The following is a 24,547-nucleotide window of genomic DNA, read 5'->3' on the forward strand; positions in this document are numbered from 1 at the left end:
AGAGGGACACAGATTTGAAACGAAATTGGCAAAAGAATTACAGGGGGAGGATGAGGATATTTTACGGGGTGGGTTGTTACAATTTCGCACTGTCTTAACAAGATTGAATAGCAATTTTCAAAAGGGGATTAGATGCATGAGAAGGGAATATGTGCAGATTGTGGGAACATGCCAAAACACACAGCTTATTAAATTGACAGTGTATTGACATAGTATGAACACAATGGGTCAAATGGCCTCCCTCTGTGCTGGACCATTCTGAATTCCTGGGCAGTCCCATGACATTAGTCTATTTAAGACTAGGGAGGTTATGTTGCAATTGTATAAGGTGTTAGTGCGGCCACACCTGGAGTATTGTGTTCAGTTTTGGTCTCCTTACTTGAGAAAGGACGTACTGGCGCTGGAGGGTGTGCAGAGGAGATTCACTAGGTTAATCCCAGAGCTGAAGGGGTTGGATTATGAGGAGAGGTTGAGTAGACTGGGACTGTACTTGTTGGAATTTAGAAGGATGGGGGGGATCTTATAGAAACATTTAAAATTATTAAGGGAATAGATAGGATAGATGCGGGCAGGTTGTTTCCACTGGCGGGTGACAGCAGAACTAGGGGACATAGCCTCAAAATAAGGGGAAGTACATTTAGGACTGAGTTTAGGAGGAACTTCTTCACCCAAAGGGTTGTGAATCTATGGAATTCCTTGCCCAGTGAAGCAGTTGAGGCTCCTTCATTACATGTTTTTAAGGTAAAGATAGATACTTTTTTGAAGAATAAAGGGATTAAGGGTTATGGTGTTCGGGCCGGAATGTGGAGCTGAGTCCACAAAAGATCAGCCATGATCTAATTGAATGGCGGAGCAGGCTCGAGGGGCCAGATGGCCTACTCCTGCTCCTAGTTCTTATGTTCTTATTAGTGATTCCTAAAAGCACAGCCATGCCACAGAGGGAAGGTACAGGCTCAATGTTCCCGGTCACCCCTCTACAAAGTACCAATCGGTGGGCAAATCGACCCATGGACTGCAGGTCTATTGAATAGGAATCTATTTTTTTAATTCAGTCAAGGGACGCTGACAGGGCCCTGCATTTATTGCCCATCCCTAATTGCCCCTTGAGGAGGTGGTGTTGAGCTGCCTTCTTGAACCGCTGCAGTCCCTGAGATGTAGGTACACCCACCGTGCTGTTAGGGAGGGAGTTCGCCCAGCGGCAGTGAAGGGACGGCCGACATATTTCCATGTCAGGATGGTCAGTGGCTTGGTGAGGGGAACCCCCAAGAAGTAGCATTCCAATGTGTCTGCAGCCCTAATCCTTCTAGATGGTAGTGGTTGTGGGTTTGGAAGATGATGCCTGAGGAGACTTGGTGCGTTCCAGCAGTGCAGTGCACCATTTCTCCGGTGGAGTTTGTTATATTTTAGTGCTGTTTACACTTATCGTGGATTTGCACCAGTTTAAAATTCTCACCAAGACAGAGGAACAGGAGGTGTGTTCTGCCATTAAATAGGATCATGATTGACATGTACCTTAACTCCAGTTTTCCCTACTTATTCCATATCCCTTGTTACTCGTATCTAATAAAAATACACCCATCCCAGTAATGAAAACTCCATTTGTTGCAGAATCTACTTCCCTTTGCGTGAAAAATACTTCCTCGTTTCCCTTAGTCTGTCTCTAATTTTAAGATTACAATCCCTTATTTCTAAACTTAGAGCATCCAATTCATTTTTTCCAATTTAGCGTGGCCAATCCACCTATCCTGCACATCTTTTGAGTTGTAGGGGGGGACGAAACCCATGATTCCTCATTTCTGATTCCTTAGTCAGGGGACATACTTTGGCCAGATTTCACGGCGCCGAGGACCTGGGTTCGATCCCGGCCCCGGGTCATTGTCCGTGTGGAGTTTGCACCTTCTCCTCATGTCCCCACAACCCAAAGGTGTGCAGGGTAGGCGGATTGGCCACACTAAATTGCCCCTTAATTGGGGAAAAAAAAGAATGGGGGTGCTTTAAATTTATTTTCAAAAAGAACCTGAACCCAAGGGAATATGAGCCAGATTTATTCAATCTGCCCTTGTGATTAACCATCTGAGGTCCAGTATCATTCTGATGAGTCGACTGCATGAGAGCAGGTGGGAAAGCAGAGTTGAGGCAGAACATCAGTAATGATCCTATTGAATGGCAGGATAAACACAAAGGATCATATGGTCCACTCCAGCTATTGTTCCTCACCTTCCTATGTTTGAGAATTCCAACAGCTGAAATTAAGTTTGTTGGGAAGGAGCCTTCAGGGCACAGATGGAGGCCATTTGGACCACCGGGTCCATGCTGGCCCTCTGTACAGCAACCCAGTCAGTGAGCTCCAGGCCAGGACCGCTCACTGTGGTTAAAAAAAGGACTTTCTCACTGTGGTAGGCTATATTAGGGGTATCGCGGTACCTAGGTGGGATGTACCTTATACTATAGTATGAGTGGTAAAACCTGCCTACTGGTTCCGCCCAGCAGGCGGAGCATAAGAGTCTGTGTTTCACCCACAGCAGTCATTCTGTACCGGAGCTGCTGGGGTAACTACTTGTTCATTAAAGCCTTCAATTGGACCACAATCTCACTTCAGTAGTGATTGATCGTGCATCACTCACATTCCCCCGTTGCACCCCCATATCTCTTGCCCGAAAATTGAAATCTATGTCCTCCTAGACCCTGAACGATCAGCTCATGGGAACAGCTCTGCTCCGTCAGCCTTGCCTAAACCTGTCTTAATCTTGTCGACCTCGACCAGATCGCCCCTCTACCTCCTTTGCACTAAGGAGATCAAACCCAGCTTCTCCAGCCTAAGCTTGCAGTTAAAATCCCCCCCCCCCCCCCCCCCCCCCCCGGTCTGTGAAACCATTCTGGCAAATCTCTTCTCAAGGGTCTTCACATCCTCGCTAAAGTGTGGTGGCCAGAACTGGACGCAGTGATCCAGGCGAGACTGAGGAAAGGGACGTCTGGGCAGTTTTATTGTGAAACTTTTTACATAGAATTTACAGTGCAGAAGGAGGCCATTCGGCCCATCGAGTCTGCACCGGCTCTTGGAAAGAGCACCCTACCCCCTACCCAAGGTCAACACCTCCACCCTATCCCCATAACTCAGTAACCCCACCCAACACTAAGGGCAATTTTGGACACTAAGGGCAAATTTATCATGGCCAATCCACCTAACCTGCACATCTTTGGACTGTGGGAAGGAACCGGAGCACCCGGAGGAAACCCACGCAGATACGGGGAGGATGTGCAGACTCAGATAGTGACCCAAGTCGGAATCGAACCTGGGAACCTGGAGCTGTGAAGCGATTGTGCTATCCACAATGCTACCGTGCAACTTAGGCCCTTGTTGGCCTTAGTGAGGCAACTCTTAATTATTTGAAAGCAAGCATCATGGTTTATCATTTTCCTTATTCATGAAGAAGGGTTTGAAGTGAATTGGAACTGTTACTCTGGAATACTGTAAACAGTTCTGGTCTCACACCTGGAATACTGTGAACAATTTTGGCCCCTTTATCTAAGGAAAGATATACTGCCATTGGGGGCCGTCCAGAGAAGGTTCACTAGTTGATCCCGGGTACAGAGGGAGTTTCTTATGAGGAGAGGTTGAGTAGGCCGGGGCCTGTGCTCAGTGGGAGTTTAGACGAATGAGAGGCGACCTTATTGAGACATATCGGATTCTCAGGGGGTTTGACAGGGTGGATGTTGAGAGGTTGTTTCCCCTTGTGGGAGAGTCTGGGACCAGAGGGCAGAATCTCAGAGTGAGGGGGTCACCCATTTCAGACAGAGATGAGGAGGAATTTCTTCTCTCAGAGGGGAGTGAATCTGTGGAATTCTTTACTGCAGAGAGCTGTAGAGGCCGGGCCGTTAAGTATGTTCGAGGCTGAGACAGATTTTTAATCAGTGAGGGAATTGAGGATTGTGGGGATAAGGCGGGAAAGTGTTGAGGATTATCACATCAGATCAGTCATGATCGCACTGAATGGTGGAGCAGACTCGATGGGCCGAATGGCCCTCTTCTGCTGCTACGTCTTATGGTCTATAGTGTTTTGGTCTGTACTTTCATTTGATGTCTGTCTAATAAAGCATCTTAACAATTTGTACCTGGCTTCAGCTTATTAAAATCTCCCCGGTCTGCACAATGGAAAATGGTGTGAAATCAAGTGGAAGACAAGGTATTGGGTTCCTTCCCCCATGCAGCTTTTTCTATTGGTTGGATGTTAAGGTATTGTCCTGACCATAAGATGCAGGGACTGCTTGTGAATGACCACTATCACTGAACCCAGTCAGTGAGAGTGAGAATGAGTCAGAGTGAGAATGAGTGAGTGAGAGTGAGAATGAGTGAGTGAGAGTGAGAATGAGTCAGTGAGAATGAGTCAGAATGAGAATGAGTCAGTGAGAATGAGTCAGTGAGAATGAGTCAGTGAGAGTGAGAATGAGTCAGTGAGAGTGAGAATGAGTCAGTGAGAGTGAGAATGAGTGAGTGAGAGTGAAAATGAATCAGAGTGAGAATGAGTCAGTGAGAGTCAATGATAATCAGAGAATCGGTGAGAATGAGTCAGTGAGAGTCAATGATAATCAGAGAATCGGTGAGAATGAGTGAGTGAGAGTGAAAATGAATCAGAGTGAGAATGAATCAGTGAGAGTCAATGATAATCAGAGAATCGGTGAGAATGACTGAGAAAGAATGAATTGAAGCCACTGACCCGTCTCTTCGGGAGAGGAAGGAGAAAATGGGGGAGATTAAAAGGGAGGGGGAAATGTGGTTGAATAATGGATGGAGAGAGACAGTCCAAATCTTTCTCACCAGGCTGAGTCTGGCCCTGGTCCCCTTGCCCCTCGGCGGGCCTCTCCTGGGGCGGATAAGGTTACAGTCCCGCTGGGGTGGCGAGGTCGGTTTCCCCCTCAGGCTGTGGCCAGTGAGGGGAGCGGCTCCCCAGGACGTGGGGCTGCCGGACGGGCGGTTGGGCGGTTCGAACGTGCGGGGAAGGAACGTTAGTAAGTGTTCAGCAAACAACAACCCTGTCTTGTCCGGGTCGATGTGGGACAGAGGGGACAGTAATCCCTAAACCGAGGGGGGGGGGGGGGGGCAGGAAGTCACAGACGGGGCGGAGACCCCCCCCCCCCCCCACCCAAACAAGCACAACACACAAGTTATCTAATGTCCTCATCTACAACGAGTTCAATCCTGGGTCTCACTTCAGCCCATCTCTAGGCTGAGAATCGCCAAGACAGCTCTGCCTTTGAGAGGGCTGCCACAGTTGTGATGATGTCCAGGCCGGATACACCGCAGACAGCAACATTGGAAATCACTCAGCTTCTTTGGCACCAGAGTGTGGTAGTTGATCAGTGAGATCTGAATTGCTAACAATAGGAAGTCATGATGTGGAGATGCCGGCGTTGGACTGGGGTGAGCACAGTAAGAAGTCTTACAACACCAGGTTAAAGTCCAACAGGTTTGTTTCAAACACGAGCTTTCGGAGCACGGTTCACCTGAAGAAGGAGCCGTGCTCCGAAAGCTCGTGTTTGAAACAAACCTGTTGGACTTTAACCTGGTGTTGTAAGACTTCTTACAATAGGAAGTCAGATCCTGCAATATTTTATTGGTTTCATAAAAGAACATTTTCAGGTATCTTCATGATGATTTCTTGTAGAACATAGAACATACAGTGCAGAAGAAGGCCATTCGGCCCATTGAGTCTGCATCGACCCACTTATGCCCTCACTTCCACCCTATCCCCGTAACCCAATAACCCCTCCTAACCTTTTTGGTCACTAAGGGCAATTTATCATGGCCAATCCACCTAACCTGCACATCTTTGGACTGTGGGAGGAAACCGGAGCACCTAGAAGAAACCAACGTGGCCACAGGGAGAACGTGCAGACTCCGCACAGTGACTCAGCAGGGAATCGAACCTGGGACCCTGACGCTGTGAGGCCACAGTGCTATTCACTTGTGCTACCGTGCTGCCCCATCTCTGGGGTGGTGCTGAAGATTCGCCATTACGGGGTGGTACTGAAGATTCACCATTATGGGGTGGTACTGAAGATTCACCATTATGGGGTGGTACTGAAGATTCTGATCACGTGGACAGGATTAAAGAGCAATTTCAGATCGGGAGTCTTGCTTCTGGGACTATTAAAGATATTGGTTTAATCAAGCAGAGTAGGTCTGTAAAAGCTGAAAAACAGTAATCAGGTTTAGAAAGTGTTGCTCCCATTCCAATGAATCAGCACAGAAAGATGGTGTTACATCTATAGAAGAGACAGCTAGGGGCTGGTTTAGCTCACTCAGCTAAATCGCTGGCTTTTAAAGCAGGCCAGCAGCACGATTCGATTCCCGTACCAGCCTCCCTGGACAGGGGCCAGAATGTGGCGACTAGGGGCTTTTCACAGTAACTTTATTGAAGCCTACTTGTGACAATAAGCAATTTTCATTTCATTTCATTTTCAGTTGCAGAGCTTAATTGGATCACATGGACAGGATTGAATTGGTTATGAATTCGGACAAGACTCAATGCGAGTTTTTTTTTCTTGCATTGAAATTAAGTACTATGGTGAAACAGTCTATAGTTGAGGATGTTTTAATTAAACAATTTAAAAAATGAATATGGAAACGTGCGTACTTAGTGACCCAAGTGTTACCATCACCTCTCATTCTTCTGAACTCCAAGTAGGAGAGATCCAACCTGATCATCTGGCAGCCCCTCCATACCCAGGGTCTTCCCAGGAAACCTCCCCTGTAACTGCCTCCAATGATAATAAACCTTTCCTTAAATAAGGGGACGAAAACTAATCAGATACTTTAATGATCCAAATATAGTCTGAGATATTACTGCCGTAAAGGTCACAGGGGGGGGTCAAGGGTTTCTCAACTGCGTTCAGGAATTTGACATCGATGTATTTCCAGATGGGAGTGGGGGAGGAGGAGATGGGTGGAGGGTGGGGGAGATGGGTGGATGGAGGGAGGGATGGATGGGTAGGGGAGGGGGAGATGAGTGGAGGGAGGGGGTGATGGGTGGAGGGAGGGGGAGATGGGTGGAGGGAGGGGGAGATGGGTGGATGGAGGGAGGGATGGATGGGTGGAGGGAGGGGGAGATAGGCGGAGGGAGGGAGAGATAGGTGGAGGGAGGGAGGGATGGGTGGGTGGAGGGAGGGATAGATGGGTGGGGGAGGGGGAGATAGGTGGAGGGAGGGAGAGATGGGTGGGGGAAGGGGGAGATGGGTGGAGGGATAGGGAGATTGGTGGAAGGAGGGGGGAGATGGATGGAGGGAGGGAGGGATGGATGGGTGGGAGGAGGGAGGAATGGATGGGTAGGGGAGGCGGAGATGGGTGGAGGGAGGGGGAAATGGGTGGATGGAGGGATGGGTGGATGGAGGGATGGATGGGTGGGGGAGGGGGAGATGGGTGGAGGGAGGGGGAGATGGGTGGAGGGAGGGGGAGATGGGTGGAATGAGGGGTAGATGGGTGGAGGGAGGGGGAGATGGGTGGAGGGAGGGAGGGATAGATGGGGGGGAGGGAGCGGTAGATGGATGGGGGAGGGCGAGATGGGTGGAGGGAGGGGTAGTTGGGTGGGGGGAGGGGGACATGGGGGAGGGAGGGGGAGATGGGTGGATGGAGGGATGAATGGGTGGGGAGGGGGAGATGGGTGAGGGGAGGGGGAGATGGGTGGGGGAGGGGGAGATGGGTGGGGGGAGGGGGAGATCGGTAGGGGGAGGGGGAGATGGGTGGAGGGGGAGATGGGTGGAGGGAGGGGGAGATGGGTGGAGGGAGGGGGCGTTGGGTGGAGGGAGGGAGGGATGGATGGGTGGGGAGGGAGCGGTAGATGGTTGGGGGTAGGGGGAGATCGGTAGGGGGAGGGGGAGATGGGTGGAGGGGGAGATGGGTGGAGGGGGAGATGGGTGGAGGGGGAGATGGGTGGAGGGAGGGGGAGATGGGTAGAGGGAGGGATGGATGGGTGGGGGAGGGAGCGGTAGATGGGTGGGGGAGGGGGAGTTCGGAAGGGGAGGGGAAGATGGGTGGAGGGGGAGATGGGTGGGGGTGAGGGTGGGTGGACGGAGGGGGAGATGGTGGATGGAGTGAGGGATGGATGGGTGGGGGAGATGGGTGGAGGGAGGGAGGGATGCATGGGTGGGGGAGGGAGCGGTAAATGGGTGGGGGGAGATCGGAAGGGATGGGGGAGGTGGGTGGAGGGAGGGATGGATGGGTGGGGGAGGGGGAGATGGGTGGGGGAGGGAGCGGTAAATGGATGGGGGAGGGGGAGATCAGAAGGGGAGTGTGGGTGGAGGGAGGGAGGGAGGGAGGGATGGGTGGGGGAGGGAGGGATGGATGGGGGGGAAATAGGTGGGGGAGGGGGAGATCGGAAGGGATGGGGGAGATGGGTGGAGGGGAGGGTGGGTGGAGGTAGGGATGGATGGGTGGGGGAGGGGGAGATGGGTGGGGGTGAGGGTGGGTGGACGGAGGGGGAGATGGTGGATGGAGTGAGGGATGGATGGGTGGGGGAGATGGGTGGAGGGAGGGAGGGATGGATGGGTGGGGTAGGGAGCGGTAAATGGGTGGGGGGAGGGGGAGATCGGAAGGGGAGTGTGGGTGGAGGGAGTGAGGGATGGATGGGTGGGGGAGGGGGAGATGGGTGGGGGGGATGGGTGGGGAGAGGGAGGGATGGATGGGGGGAGAGGGGGAAATAGGTGGGGTGAGGGGGAGGTCTCTGTTCTGGGGGCGGTCCCCGGCCGCTGGGCGGAGTCTTGTACGGAAGCCGAAGATAATGTTACAAATCGAGGAGACAGAACATTCGGGTCGCTACGCAGAGAGAGAGACAGACAGACTGAGGATTCAGCTTAAACATGGGGGTAAAGGTGGCGATATTCGGCTCCACCGGGATGACCGGACTGGCCACCCTGCCGCAGGCAATCGCTGCAGGTGAGAACCGGCTGCAATCCTCCAGGGAAACTGAGCAGATACTGACCCACTGAGACCCGGGAAACTGACCACTGAGATCCGGGAAACTGACCAGATACTGACCACTGAGACCCGGGAAACTGACCACTGAGATCCGGGAAACTGACCACTGAGATCCGGGAAACTGACCAGATACTGACCACTGAGATCCGGGAAACTGACCAGATACTGACCCACTGAGACCCGGGAAACTGAGCAGATACTGACCCACTGAGACCCGGGAAACTGACCAGATACTGACCCACTGAGACCCGGGAAACTGACCAGATACTGACCCACTGAGACCCGGGAAACTGATCAGGTACTGACCCACTGAGACCCGGGAAACTGATCAGATACTGACCCACTGAGACCCGAGAAACTGATCAGATACTGACCCACTGAGACCCGGGAAACTGATCAGATACTGACCCACTGAGACCCGGGAAACTGATCAGATACTGACCCACTGAGACCCGGGAAACTGACCACTGAGATCCGGGAAACTGACCAGATACTGACCACTGAGACCCGGGAAACTGACCACTGAGATCCGGGAAACTGAGCAGATACTGACCACTGAGACCCGGGAAACTGAGCAGATACTGACCACTGAGACCCGGGAAACTGACCAGATACTGACCCACTGAGACCCGGGAAACTGACCACTGAGATCCGGGAAACTGAGCAGATACTGACCACTGAGATCCGGGAAACTGACCACTGAGATCCGGGAAACTGAGCAGATACTGACCCACTGAGACCCGGGAAACTGACCACTGAGATCCGGGAAACTGACCACTGAGACCTGGGAAACTGACCAGATACTGACCCACTGAGACCCGGGAAACTGACCAGTGGGACCCGGTATTCTGACCAGTGAGATTGGGGGTGGAGTGTGTGTGTGTGGGGGTGGAGTGTGTGTGTGTGTGGGGGGGGGGGGGGGGGGGGAACGTGACCAGCGAGGGCAACTTTCCTCAATTGCAGTTTAGGGATCTATTTCAGTGGGTAGTTTAAGTGGACACTTTCTCGTTCTCTGGCCCCTCTTTGCCCAGTGCGTGTGTTTGTGTATGTGTGTGGGGGGTGGGGAGGAGGGGGTGGGGGTGGTGGGGAGCTAATATTAATCATCCAGCGAGCGAGTCAAGGACATTCGGCCATTTCTGGCGCTGCGGGAACAGTTCCTCTCTGTCAACATTAAATTGGGCAGATACACGGCCCACAGGATGGAGTTTACACTCCCTGTGCTGGGTGAAGTTTCCTTTCCAAGACTCCATTCTAATTTGAAGTTCACAATGTGACATTTGATTTACATTTTCAGTTCTTACGTACACATGCATAGCTCCTGTGTGCAGTCATGGACGTTTAAAAAGAGTGAGGCGTTGTATTTACACAGCCCCTGGACGTCCCACGGTGCTTTACAATCAAGATCTTATGGTCCTGGACCAATGGGGGGGGGGAGGGGGGAGGCATTTGGGGGCTCCCCTTGGAAACCACGTCTACCTGAGAGAGCAGACTGGGCATCGGATTAACTTTTGAACTGAAAATTGGCATCTCTGACGGTGCAGCGCTCCCTCAGTGCTACGCACACACACTGGAAGTGTCAGCTCGACATGATGTGCTCAGATCCTGGAGCATTGCCACTCCCCACCCCTCTTCCCCATTCCCCTCTCCCCCCCCCCCCCCTGTACCCTTTCCGGGTGATGCCTGGGGGGAGCGGTGGGTGGGTGGGGGGGGCCAGGGCAGATGAATCCGAGTTGACCACTTGGCTGTTATCACAGTGGGCGGCACGGTAACACAGTGGTTAGCACTGTTGCTTTACAGCTCCAGGGACCCATGTTCCATTCCCGGCTTGGGTCACTGTCTGTGTGGAGTCTGCACGTTCTCCCCGTGTCTGCGTGGGTTTCCTCCGGGTGCTCCGGTTCCCTCCCACAAGTCCCGAAAAACGTGCTTATTAGATGAATTGGACATTCTGAATTCTCTCCCTCCGTGTACCCAAACAGGCGCCGGAATGTGGCGACTAGGGGATTTTCACAGGAACTTCATTGCAGGGTTCATGTTAGCCTACTTGTGACACTAATAAAGATTTTTTTTTTAAATGATAAGGACACACACAAGGGAAATCAAGTTTGGAACTCGCTTTTGCAAAGGATGGAGGTCTTATGGCGCAGTGGATTAGCTTCCCAGCCTCCCAGCTCCGGGATTGAGCCCCACTCCAGGAATGTTTCTGACCCTTTAGCAGGCCGAGCCTCAATGTTGTCCAGATCTTGGACAGTCAAGGAAGGTAGGTTTGTAACACGGCCAACCTGCCAAATCCTTCCAAACATGCCAATGGCTGGTGGTAAGAGTGGGAAGGACTCCCCGTCAGCCGTGCTTGATGTGGAGTAGGGCCCTCAAGCTATCAGCCCCGGTTGACAGACTAGTGACCTAATCCGGGAATAACGAGCCATGCAAATGAACAAATGTCTGCCTTAAGTGCTCTCCTAGGTGTGGGAAGAGAAATGGAAGTGGGAATTTGCAAAGGATAACTGATGCACGATCAATTGTTAACACTGAAATAGAGAGCTTTTTGTAAACCAAAGGTTTTTAAGGGATATGGGTTAGCCATGACCTCATTGAATGGTGAACATGCTTAAGGGGCTGAATGGCCTCCTTCTGTTCATATTTTCCTTCCAACATCTCCAAAAGCCCGCGATCGACTGGAAAGCACCTCGGGACATTCTGCAAGGAGCCATCAGAATGCAAATCCCTTCTTTTCCATCGATGAAAAAGACCATTTGTGCAACTCTGCTGACAACCTTTGACCCGATTGTTGGTTCCTCTCCACCTCTCTTTGCTGAGTCACGTTGTGTTTTTGCTGACTCGTTCTCACAAGCATTGCCGCTCATTGGCTGGTTCCTTCCTTGATCAAACAACAGCCTGTAACTGGCAGATAAGTGAAGGGGTTGCTGCTTTCAGTTTCTTATCTCCCAATGACAGGGAGGGACGTTAATCAACTCGAGGTCAGATGAGGGGATGGTTGTTAATGATTGCAGCATTTCAGTTCCAATTGCACCTTCTCAGATACTGAAGCAGTCAGTGTCTGAAAAGCAGCAAGACCTGGACAACATTCAGGTTTGGTTCGCTGAGTGGTCAGAAACATTCATGCCATGAAAGGGTCAAGGAATGACCATCCCCAATAAGAGAAGGTCTGGCTGTTTCTCTTGATCTTCAACGGCATGTCCATCGCTGAATCCCCCACGATCAACATTCTGGGGGTGAAATGCTTACCTTTGATGAGAAGCAGAATTGGAGCAGCCATATACATGTGTCTACAAGAGCAGGTCTGAGATGAGTAACTCACCTCCTGAACCCCTGAAGCCTGTCCACTATCTACAAGCTACAAGTCAGGAGCGTGCTGGATACTCACCATTTGCTTGGATGGGAACAGTTTTAAGAACATCCAACAACCTTCCAAGCAAAGCAGCCCACTTGATCAGCATCCCACCCACCACCTTACACATTCACTCCCTCCACCAATGGCACTCAGCAGAATATGTACCATTTACAAGATGCACTGCTAGACTGTCCAAGCTCTACCACCTAGAGGCATAGCAGCAGCAAGTGCTTGAGGACACCACCAGTGTAAACTTCCCTCCATGGCGCATAGCATCCTGACTTGGAAACATATCGGCCGTTCTTTCATTGTCGCTGGGTCAAAATCCTGGAACTCCCTCCCTAACAGCACATTGGGTGTACCTACACCACAGGTACTGCAGCGGCTCAAGTAGGCGGCTCACCACTACCTTCTCAAGGGGCAATTAGGAATGGACATTGGATGCTGTCCTTGCAAATGACGCTCGCTCCCATGGGCAGTGTGGGAGGAGTCCAAAGATGGTGCAGGTTAGGTGGATTGACCATGATAAAATTGCCCCTGGGTGTCAAGGGATATGTAGGTTAGATGGGGTTAGGGGGGAAAGGTGGGGGAGTTTGTTGGTTCAGACCCGATGGGCTGAATGGTCTCCTTCTGCACTGTAGGGATTCTATGAATTCCTTCTACTTCTATCAAGTGAGTCAAACCCGTTTCAGGAAACAAGCCTTTCCTCAATCTGGGCTTATTGTTGAACAATGCTGTTATATTCAAGGAAGCCAGCTGGTGAAAGTTAGAACTGGAGTCAATCTTTATTCAGTATAACATTTACTTACAGAGTGAGACATTACAGGCGTACGCCTCCTACCTCAACCACACCTCAGTTTTCATCAGTATCCCCTTATATCTGTTCAAGTGAAACCTGACTGAGTGCTTTCCACTTGCACGTAATCAAATGTAATTGACACACATTCAAGTCCAGAATGGCCAGAGGCTGCCAAATGTTCTGAGGCTAATAGGCATTTTCTGTGGGCAGATTCTAACACTTCACCAGGAGAGGTTGGGAGGAAAAATGGGACCAGAATAAAACTAAAGGGTTGGAACATAGTGACACTGAAACGATTCCTAAACCCCCATTAGTTGTAGTTGATGACAGGTGGAGTTAAAGGGTTAAGTTATCTCAACCATTGTCCCACAGGACCACAGGTATCTCGCTACATTACAGAGAGACATTTAAAAAAAAAAATTTAGAGTACCCAATTCATATTTTCCAATTAAGGGGCAATTTAGCACGGCCAATCCACCTAGTTTGCACATCTTTGGGTTGTGGGGGCGAAACCCACACAAACACGGGGAGAATGTGCAAACTCACGCGGACAGTGACCCAGAGCCAGGATCGAACCTGGGACCTCGGCGCTGTGAGGCAGCATTGCTTTTTTTTTTTTAAATAATTTTTATTGAATTTTTCAAAATACAAACATTTTAACCCCCCCCTACATTTACATTTAAATTATAACAAAACAAAGTCAAACCCCCCCTACTTAACAAGGAAAAGAAAAAGAATCCCCCCCCCCCTACCCACGCATCCCCCCCCCCCCCGCCCCCCGCCGGCGAACCGACAGTCAGACCAACTTATCATTTCTAGCAGCGTCCTCGGGCAGGCCTTGCCCGTGCCACCGCCGCTACCGTACTTCCTTCGTCATTTTCCCCCCCCCCCCCCCCCCCCCCCCCCCCCTCCCCCCCTCCCGCCCTCCCCTCCCCTCCCGGGTTGCTGCTGTCATGGCCTCAGTTTCTATCTCTGATCCAAGAGGTCTAGGAAGGGTTGCCATCGCCTGGAAAACCCCTGCACCGACCCTCTCAGGGCGAATTTGATCCTTTCCAATTGGATAAAGTTTGCCATGTCGTTTAACCAGGTGTTAACACTCGGAGGCCTTTCGTCCCTCCACTGAATCAGGATCCTCCTCCGAGCCACCAAGGACGCAAAGGCTAATATTCCAGCCTCCCTCGCCTCCTGTACCCCCGGTTCCACCCCAACCCCGAAGATCGCAAGTCCCCATCCTGGCTTGACCCTGGACCCCACCACTCTCGACACCGTCCCTGCCACCCCCTTCCAGAACTCCTCCAGTGCCGGACATGCCCAAAACATATGTGCATGATTCGCAGGGCTTCCCGAACATCTAATACACCTGTCTTCACCCCCGAAAAACCGACTCATCCTTGTCCCCGTCATGTGGGCTCTATGCAGTACCTTAAATTGAATGAGACTTAGTCGCGCACATGACGACGACGAGTTAACCCTCTCCAGGGCGTCTGCCCATGTCCCGTCCTCTATCTGTTCCCCCAGCTCTAACTCCCACTTATCTTTCAGCTCCTCTACTGGTACCTCCTCCACCTCCTGCATAATCTTATAGATGTCCGAGAGTGAGGCAGCATTGCTAACCACTGCTCCACCTTTTTGCCCACAGAGGGACGTTTTGACTACTCATAACTTGAGGGGCATCACTTGCCAAGTGTGGAGAGGAGGCAGGACATCCATGGGTTACCATAGCGAGAACAGTTTCATCCTGCGTCACACTGGGGTTAAATTGTAGAGTAACACAATCCCTCAACATTGGATTGGATTGGATTGGATTTGTTTATTGTCACGTGTACCGAGGTACAGTGAAAAGTATTTTTCTGCAAGCAGCTCAACAGATCATTCAGTACATGGAAGAAAAGGGAATTAAACAAGAAAATACATAATAGGGCAACACAAGATATACAATGTAACTACATAAGCATTGGCATCGGATGAAGCATACAGGGTGTAGTGTTAATGAGGTCAGTCAATAAGAGGGTCATTTAGGAGTCTGGTGACAGTGGGGAAGAAGCTGTTTTTGAATCTGTTCGTGCGTGTTCTCAGACTTCTGTATCTCCTGCCCGATGGAAGAAAAGTGAGTAAGCCGGGTGGGAGGGATCCTTGATTATGCTGCCCGCTTTCCCCAGGCAGCGGGAGGTGTAGATGGAGTCCATGGATGGGGGGCAGGTTTGTGTGATGGACTGGGCGGTATTCACGGCTCTCTGAAGTTCCTTGCGGTCCTGGGCCGAGCAGTTGCCATACCAGGCTGTGATGCAGCCCGATAGGATGCTTTTTTGGTGCATCTGTAAAAGTTGGTAAGGGTTAATGTGGACGTGCCGAATTTCCTTAGTTTCCTGAGGAAGTATAGGCGCTGTTGTGCTTTCTTGGTGATAGCGTCGACGTGAGTGGACCAGGACAGATTTTTGGTGATGTGCACCCGTAGGAATTTGAAACTGCAAACGATCTCCACCTCGGCCCCATTGATGCTGACAGGGGTGTGTACAGTACTTTGCTTCCTGAAGTCAATTACCAGCTCTTTAGTTTTGCTGGCATTGAGGGAGAGATTGTTGTCGTTACACCACTCACCAGGTTCTCTATCTCCCTCCTGTATTCTAACTCGTTGTTATTTGAGATCCGGCCCACTATGGTCGTATCGTTAGCAAACTTGTAGATGGAGTTGGGACCAAGTTTTGCCAGGCAGTCGTGGGTGTACAGGGAGTAGAGTAGGGGACTAAGTACGCAGCCTTGCGGGGCACCGGTGTTGAGGACTATTGTGGAGGAGGTGTTGGTGTCAAGGGAGTAAAACGTCCCAGACTTGAATTCAAGGTAAAATGTGGAGGGATTATTCAGGGTGGGAATTATCCTTAGCCACTGTGGTTCCGACATCCGTGTTCATCCCACTCCACGTGTCCATTTTCTCATAGGTTACGAAGTCACCGTTCTGGTCCGTGACCCAGCCCGACTGCCAGCTGAATGCAAAGGGGTAAAGGTCATCGTAGGTGACGTCCTGAATAAGGAAGACGTCCAGAAGGCAGTCAAAGGTCAGGACGGAGTCATCGTTATTCTGGGAACCAGGAACGAGCTGAGTAAGTCTCTCTGCCAGGCTTTGGGACAGCTATGTGGAACTCACTACCACGTGGTGTGTAGCACCGAGGAGATTAAGGGGGAGTTAAATAAACATAGGTGGGAGGAAAGAATCAAAATGTAACCTGATGAGGTGAGATGTCTTAAAATAGGAGGGGGATTATCCAGAAGTCCAGCACCCAAAATAAACCTATTTCTGTAGTGGGAATTCACTACCGTCCATGAGTCATCAAGGTTTCTGAAGTGCTAATTGGTAATAATCTGTCCAATGATATATTAAAAATATTTAGTCAGCACTTCATCTTCTCAATTATAAATTCCTATGTCAACATTGATACCAGAACCTTCCTATGTAAACTTGTCACGCTGTAATTACATAGTTCAGCCAGTGGAGGTGCCAACAGTGACAAGATTGGGCAGTTACCTTTTCCTGTCCATGTGACTGATGACTGCTCGCTCAGAGAGCTGCTGTAGTTTTGTTTCGGTGATGGGCCAGTTGTCACTCAGAGTGGTGGGTGACTGGCCGACTCTAACCCAATAGGGCCAGACCCTGGAAAGGCTTTAAGCCTCTGGTTGAATCCTTTGGATGGGCACCTGTATCCAGCTCTATTTCCAGGTGATGGCCATCGACGTAGAGTGTTATCTTTGTCGGGGCAGCCTTGGGGGTGATGATGCAGTTTAGCTGCATCGTTTCGTCCTCTGTGGGCTGATAAGACTTGCAAGGCCGGGGCCTGAGGAGGCTCTGGCTTCCGGCCTGGGTGGCAGGCGTACTGCTGCTCCTAGCAGCCTTGCCTGGGTCGTGGCCTTTGGCCACACTTGGAGCAGCCTTGCGACCGACACTTGTAGCCCTCTGGGGAAGCTTCCTTGGTACTTCTCTGGCTTATCTACCTGTCATTTGAGATGCCGGGATGTCCTGGCTGAATGTTGAGTTGATAATGGGTGAGGCCTTCACTGGATTTTCTGTAACCTCCTTCCCAGCCTGAGAACTCTACTGACTATAATCCCTTGCAATTCTTGGGCCCCTTTCTCTGCCTTTCCAAAGGATACTGCTAATTCTAAAGCCCTTTTGAGGTCTAGGGTGGGTTATCATAGAATTTACAGTGCAGAGGGAGGCCACTCGGCCCATTGGGTCTGCACTGGCCCTTGGAAATAGCACCCACTTAAGCCTACGCCTCCACCCTTTCCCCGTAACCCCACCTAACCTTTTCTCGGACACTAAGGCAATTTATCATGGCCAATCCACCTAACCTGCACATCTTTGGACTGTGGGAGGAAACCGGAGCACCCGGAGGAAACCCACGCGCACAAGGGGAGGATGTGCAGACTCCGCACAGACAGTGACCCAAGCCGGGAATCGAACCTGGGACCCTGGAGCTGTGAAGCAACGGTGCTAACCACTATGCTACTGTGCTGCCCACTATTTTTTTTGCATCGCGACATTATTGATCCCTCACACTAGCCAATCGCGCAGCATCTCAGTCAGGGATGGGCCAAACTCGCAGGACTCGGATTACGGACGGCTTTGGGTCAAAATGGTTCTTTCCGAGATCCACAAACTTGTCAAACGTTTTAGAGTCAGGGGCTGCAAAGCAAGTAAAACTCTTAACAATGCTGAATGTCGGGGCCCCACATACAGACTTTATGTCTGTCATCCCCTTCTATGCCATTGGCACAGAAGTAGAGCATACGTTTGGCATATAGGGGCCAGTCCTACACGTCTGCGTCAATGCCCGCCCCATCCCTAAAATCCAGCATATCCAGTGAAGGTCTCGAGTTTTCCAAACAAGGGCATTTCCAAGTTTTTCTTTTTGCTTTGTTTCTCACCGGATCTGTTCTTGGAGAGTTTTGAAAGGGTGTTCCAGATCACGTGCTTGATCCTCGTCGCCAATGTAATAATTCTAGGAAATGCGGATTCAGAGGCAAACTGGTTTATTTTAAACTGAAAATAAAGCCTCTCCCCCGGCTCACAAAACAAACGTCCCGGCCCAGGACTATCGGGAACTCCGGGTCTGGGAGCTACATTTAAAGGTCCCGCTTCGAGCCCCAGCCCGCTCACCACGGGAACCTGTATTCTACGAAGCCCATGGGGAGATCAATCATCGTTTTCCCCCATGGTTCTCGTGAGGATTATCACACTGAACGTCTGGGAGTGTAATGCCTATTAAAAAAAAAAGCTCTTGGACTTTAAATCTTGCGGTAAAAGCTCATTGGTGTGCTTCTGCCTCCCACAGGCCCGACTTCAATGATGTCCGAGGGAACCCAGAACATTGTTGAAGCGATGAAGGCCCACCACGTGAGGAAGGTGGTGGCTTGTATGTCAAGTAAGTCAAAATAAAGGAAGAAACCCTGGATTTATATGAAATGAAATGAAAATCGCTTATTGTCACAAGTAGGCTTCAAATGAAGTTACTGTGAAAAGCCCCTAGTTGCCACATTCCAGCACCTGTTCGGGGAGGCTGGTACGGGAATTGAACCAGCCTGAATTGAACCAGGCTGAATTGAACCAGGCTGCTGGCCTGCCTTAGTTTCACAACATCAGGATATCCCAAAGCGTTTTAAAGCCAATTTTGGACTGTAGCCCCTGCTATAATGAGCTGATTAGCTTACGAGGCCATTTCAGAGGGAAGTTCAGAGTCAACCACGTTGCTGTGGGTCTGGAGTCACATGTAGGCCAGACCGGGTAAGGACGGCAGATTTCCTTGCATAAAGTGAACAAGGTGGGGGGTTATTTTCAACAATCGATGATAGTTGTCACGGTCACCATTACTGAGCTTTCAATTCCAGATTTTATTAATTGAATTTAAATTGCACCTGCTGCCGTGGTGGGGTTTGAACCCACATCCCCTGGGCATTATTGGAGTCTCATGGATTACTAGTCCAGTGACATTGCCACTACGCCACCATCGCCCCCCCCATTTATGATCAGATATTGTTGGTAGAGGAACAATCACTGCCCAGACCACCAAGGAATAACACCTTGGTTCTGCTTCTAAAATGGAGTCTTTGAGGGTGGATTAAACCTCTCGTCCTACAGATGGCGGTTCTGACAATGCTGCCCTCCCTCACTGGGGCTGTCAGCTACATTGCTCAAGCGCTCTCAAGTGGACTTGCAGCCTTCTGATTCAGAGATGAGAGAGTCACAACCTGATCCATCGCTGACGCTTTATTCACTCATTTTGCCTTCAAAATGGTTGGCCATTTGATGGGGTTTAACACAATATCGAAATGCCTAAATTGGGAGTTACCCCCTCCCCTGCTGCCTCTGCGATTTGGACTATTGCAGCAAGTGTTACTTGACAGAAAATCTAATGGCCGACCGGTGCCTTAACAAGGAGGCAAAGAGAGTCAGGAAACTGGGCATGTCAGGGAAACATTCAGATCGTCATCGAGAGATTCAATCTAATCGCAGCGTGGACGATTCTGCCTTGGATCACACACCTATATTTCTGTTTCGAAAGCCTTGGTGGTGGAATGTGTGGGTTCCACCGACAAAGAGCATCACCTGATCTATTATCTCAGGTCTGTGACATACTCTTCATTTTGAATTTAATTTGTATGGGTTTTCATGAGATGTGGGTATTGCTGGCGAGACCAGCATTTCTTGCCCATCCCGAATTGCCCCTGAGAAGGTGGCGGGTGAGCCGCCTTCTTGAACCGCTCCATTTGGTGTAGGTACACCCACAGTGCTGTTAGGGATTTTGACTCAGAACTAGGGGGTCACGGCCTCAGAATAAGGGCTAAGCCATCCAGTGGAAATGCCGGCGTTGGACTGGGGTGGGCACAGTAAGAAGTCTTACAGCACCAGGTTAAAGTCCAACAGGTTTGTTTCAAATCATTCGGAGCACTGCTCCTTCCTCAGGTGAATCATTCACCTGAGGAAGGAGCAGTGCTCCGAAAGCTAGTGATTTGAATCAAGCCTGTTGGACTTTAACCTGGTGTTGTAAGACTTCTTACTAAGCCATTCAGGACTGAGATGAGGAAGAAGTTCTTCTCTCAGAGAGTTGTGAACTTGTGGAATTCTCCACCACAGATAGCAGTTGGGGCCAGTTTGTTGGATATATTCAAGAGGGAGCTGGATGTGGCCCTTGCGGCTAAAGAGATCAAGGGGTATGGAGAGAAAGCGGGAGTGGGATACTGAATTTGCACGATCAGCCAAGATCATCTTGAATGGCTGTGCAGGCTCGAAGGGCCGAATGGCCTACTCCTGAACCTATTTTCTGTGTCTATGTTTCCATGACATTGAAGGAACATCGATGCCTTTCCAAATCAGGAGGTGGGCGGCTTGGAGGGAAATTTCCAGGCAGCGATGTATGACCTATTGGGATACAGTTAGGGAGGTTCTGAATTCCACCAGGGTAGAGTTCCAGAGGATCTGATTCCTTCCGGGGTAGGGTTCCAAGGGCACTCACCGCTGTTGGGGTGGGGTTCCAGAGATAACTGATGGCTCAGCTCAGATCAAGCGGCTCATAGAGCACGGGTAAAAAAGTTGAGATCTTGTGGCATGGCGGGGCCATGTACCACATCGGGCTGGGGAACATGGCAGGATTGGGGGGTTGGGGGTTGGCACCAGTCCTTTACAATCTATCCCAGCTCGGCGAGGGCAGGGGAAAGATGCGGCCAGTTGATGTGACATTTCCATTTCTACAGCGTTCCTGCTGTGGGATGAAGCCAAGATCCCGCCACGACTGCTGGACTTGACGAAGGACCACCAGAGGATGTATGAAGTACTGAAGAAGTCTGAGCTGGATTATGTGGCTGTATTTCCACCTCACATTGCCGGTAAGATCATCTTTACTACGCTAGACTATAATTACTGCGGATCACGAGACGGTGGCGTCCGAAGGGAAGGCACGGTGACACAGTGGTTAGCACTGTGGATAGCACAATTGCTTCACAGCTCCAGGGTCCAAGGTTCGATTCCCGGCTTGGGTCACTGTCTGTGCGGAGTGTGCACATCCTCCCCGTGTGTGCGTGGGTTTCCTTCGGGTGCTCCAGTTTCCCCCCACAGTCCAAAGATGTGCAGGTTAGGTGGATTGGCCATGATAAATTGCCCTTAGTGTCCAAAATGCCCTTAATGTTGGGTGGGGTACTTGGTTATGGGGATAGGGTGGAGGTGTTGACCTTGGATAGGGTGTTCTATCCAATAGCAGGTGCACTCGATGGGCCGAATGGCCTCCTTCTGCATTGTAAATTCTATGATAACCTATGATAAACTGCTGCTTCACAGCTCCAGGGACCCAGGTTCGATTCCCGGCTTGGGTCACTGTCTGTGTGGAGTCTGTATGTTTTCCCGTGTCTGCGTGGGTTTCCTCCGGGTGCTCCGGTTTCCTCCCACAGTCCAGAGATGTGCAGGTTAGGTGGATTGGCCATGATAAATTGCCCACAATGGTTGGGTGGGGTTAGGCTGGAGGCGTGCGCTTAAGCAGGTTGCTCTTTCCAAGGACTGGTACATTCTCAATGGGCTGAATAGCCTCCTTCTGCACTGTAAGGATTCTAGATGTAATCTAAATGAAGCCTAATGGTTTAGACGATGGAAGGTTCTGATAGCGCAGTCACAGAAAGATGGTTCTGATTGGTCAGTGAGAATGAACCAGAGATGGGTCGAAAATCACTGAGATCGAGAGGGTGATAGGGAGAAATGTTTTCACACACAGTTATCCGGACCTGGAACGCTTTAACTGAATAGGTCATTTTAAAAGGGATTTAGACAGGTGCTTGAGGATGGGGAACTTATAGGTTCATGAGCAAAAACGGAGAGTGCTGGAACTGAGCACAACTGCTCTTCCAAGGAGTCAGCAGGGATCACGCTAAATTGCCCCTTAATTGGAAAATACATTTTCTAAAATAAGTTTAGAGTACCCAATTATTTTTTCCAATTAAGGGCAACTTAACGTGGCCAATCCACCCACCGAACACATCGTCATGGGTTGTGCGGGTGAGACCCACGCGGACAAGGGGGTGGATCGTGCAAACTCCACACAGACAGTGACCCACGGTTGAAATCGAAACCGGGTCCCTGGCGCTTTGAAGCAGCAGTGCCAATCGCTGTGCCACTCCCCCCAATTGAGGTCTTTACAATTATGAAAACGTTTGATAGGGAAAATGTTTCTAAGAGTGCAATAAACATAACATAAGCCAGGAGCGAATTCAGCGCAAACCTCTTTTACTCAGAGAATGGTGAGATGAGGATTTGAAACACCATAGCACACACAAGGCGACGGACTAAGTGCTGGAGAACAGAGAGGGACCTGCTTGATGGCCAGCACAACTACGATGGGCCAAAGGGCTTCTTACCGTGTTGTGAAACTCAGTGACTCTGAGAATGTAGAACTTGCCACCACAGGGAGTAGTTTAGGTGAATAACATTGGTGTATTTAAGAAGCTGGGCAGATACAGGAGGGCGAAAGGAGATATTATTTCATGAATTAGGTGAAGAGGGACGAGGCTCGTGTGGAACATAAACAGCAGCGTTGGGTTAGTTGAGTTGAATGTCCTGTTTCTGTGCTGCAAATACTTTGTAAGTCCAGTGTAGATTGTCTGCTGGGTATGAGGGTCTGCAACGCAGTGGTTACACCCTTGCCTTTGAGTCAGAAGAAGCGGCCAATACTTATCCCTCAATCAACATCAATAAATTTATCATTTTGCTGCTGTTTCGCAGATTCCAACAGTTAACAGAAAGGTCTGGCCCCAAATAACAACAGTGATCACATCTCACAAATGTACTGAATCGGCCATGAAATGGTCTGGGACAGGGTCACGGCCCGCGGGCTGGGTCGTGGGTGGGTTCGGGAGGGTCACAGAGCGATTGGTCCTGCCGTTGCCATGGTGGTCCCGAGCGCTGGAGAAGGGCTGGACTGCCGCTACCAGCTTTTACATGAAGAATTGCGACCACTGCCGCCTTTTAGGCTGCTTGGAGTCTTCCGGCAGAAGACTCCCGGCATGTAGAATTGACATGAAGGGGCAGGACGGTGGCGCAGTGGGTTGGCCCTGATGCCTCGCGGCGCCGAGGTCCCAGGTTCAATACCAGCTCTGGGTTACTGACCGTGTGGAGTTTGCACATTCTCCCCGTGTTTGCATGGGTTTCTCCCTCAGGGATGTGCGGGGTATGTGGATTGGCCACGCTAAATTGCTCCTTAATTGGAAAATAATGAATTGGGTACTCTAATTTATTTTAGAAAATGTATTTAAGCTTATTCATGGGGGGGTCACGGTTTGTGAACAAGCCCGATTTGAATTCTGCAGCTCACTGAGATGAAGGAGGGCCAATTCTTGCGGCCCACTCAATGGCCGATGTTGCCCAATGCTGGATTGTGTCATCTGGCTGTTCTGCAATGGAAGGCATCACAGCTGATGCCCATGATGATCACCCGTCAACCACAACATCTTGCATTTATATAGTGCCCTTAACGCCTTTTCCCAAGGTGCTTTTCAGGAATGTTATCAAACAAACGTTGGCATTGAGCTACACGAGGAGATTGGACACACAAGGAGGCAGCCAGGCAGGACAGGTGGTCAAAGATTTCAAGTTTCTAGGCACACTTTTAAGAAGGAGAGTGAGATGGAGAGTCGCATCAGGTTGGGGAGGGATGTCCGTTTTATTGTGTTGATCTTTGGGAGCTCTCACTAGGATCTTTGTAACAAATGCCCAGGGAAATTATCTCAATGTGGTTTACTGTAGCACTGTTTCGATGCAGATTAATGCAGGAAATAAATTCTACTTGGGATGAAGTCAAGGGTACATATGCAACCAGAAGTTCTCTCTCATTGTATCATCCCTATCCTGATATTCTATGTGTCCTCTCTCCTAATTCCTGCTTGCATCCTATCCGAATATTTCTGTTTTAATCCTGCATATCCCAGTATTAATTTTTGGCTTCCCTATCCCGATATTCCCACGTGTCCATTCTATCCCAATATTCCTGTTTTTATCTTCCCAATCGGTGTTCCTTTTTATCCTGATCCCGATATTCCTGTTGATGTTCTCCTCTTCGCAGTGTTCCTGTTTGAACCTTCACTTATCCCGGTGTGCCTGCTTGTGTCCTCCCAATCCCGATCTTCCATTGAGCATTGCTTTCTCCATTCCTTTCCGCAGATGAACATCCTCTGACTGGGAATTACGCCGTAGCAGTTAACGAACGGGGAGGGCGAGTCATCTCGAAACACGACCTGGGGCATTTCTTCCTCAAGTGCCTGACGACTTCGGAATATGACGGGAAGTTCGTCTGCCTGTCTGGAAACTACACGCATCCGTGACGAGGAGCAGGGAATGGGTGGCGCTGCTCCACGCTCTTTAAGTATCAGCACTCAGGCTAATAAACGATGTCAACCCACA

At 50.3% G+C, this 24,547-nt stretch overlaps 2 protein-coding genes across 2 annotated transcripts in view; both read left to right on the forward strand.

Moving 5' to 3' along the window:
- LOC119957796 overlaps positions 1-5,406 on the forward strand; it is a 47,844-nt gene extending 42,438 nt beyond the window's left edge. Inside the window, exon 8 of the transcript XR_005458931.1 lies at positions 5,391-5,406. The gene's annotated coding sequence lies outside the window, so the exon portion shown is untranslated. The remainder of the gene's footprint in view (positions 1-5,390) is intronic.
- Positions 5,407-8,750: 3,344 nt separating this feature from the next.
- blvrb (biliverdin reductase B) lies at positions 8,751-24,547 on the forward strand. Its single transcript, XM_038786234.1, has 5 exons — positions 8,751-8,929; positions 16,056-16,217; positions 18,447-18,536; positions 20,863-20,994; positions 24,308-24,547. The coding sequence occupies exons 1-5, from the start codon at positions 8,854-8,856 to the stop codon at positions 24,466-24,468; spliced, it is 621 nt and encodes a 206-aa protein (XP_038642162.1). The 5' UTR covers positions 8,751-8,853; the 3' UTR covers positions 24,469-24,547.

The sequence above is a fragment of the Scyliorhinus canicula genome, chromosome 27 (assembly GCF_902713615.1).
Source record: "Scyliorhinus canicula chromosome 27, sScyCan1.1, whole genome shotgun sequence".
Lineage (NCBI taxonomy): Eukaryota > Metazoa > Chordata > Chondrichthyes > Carcharhiniformes > Scyliorhinidae > Scyliorhinus > Scyliorhinus canicula.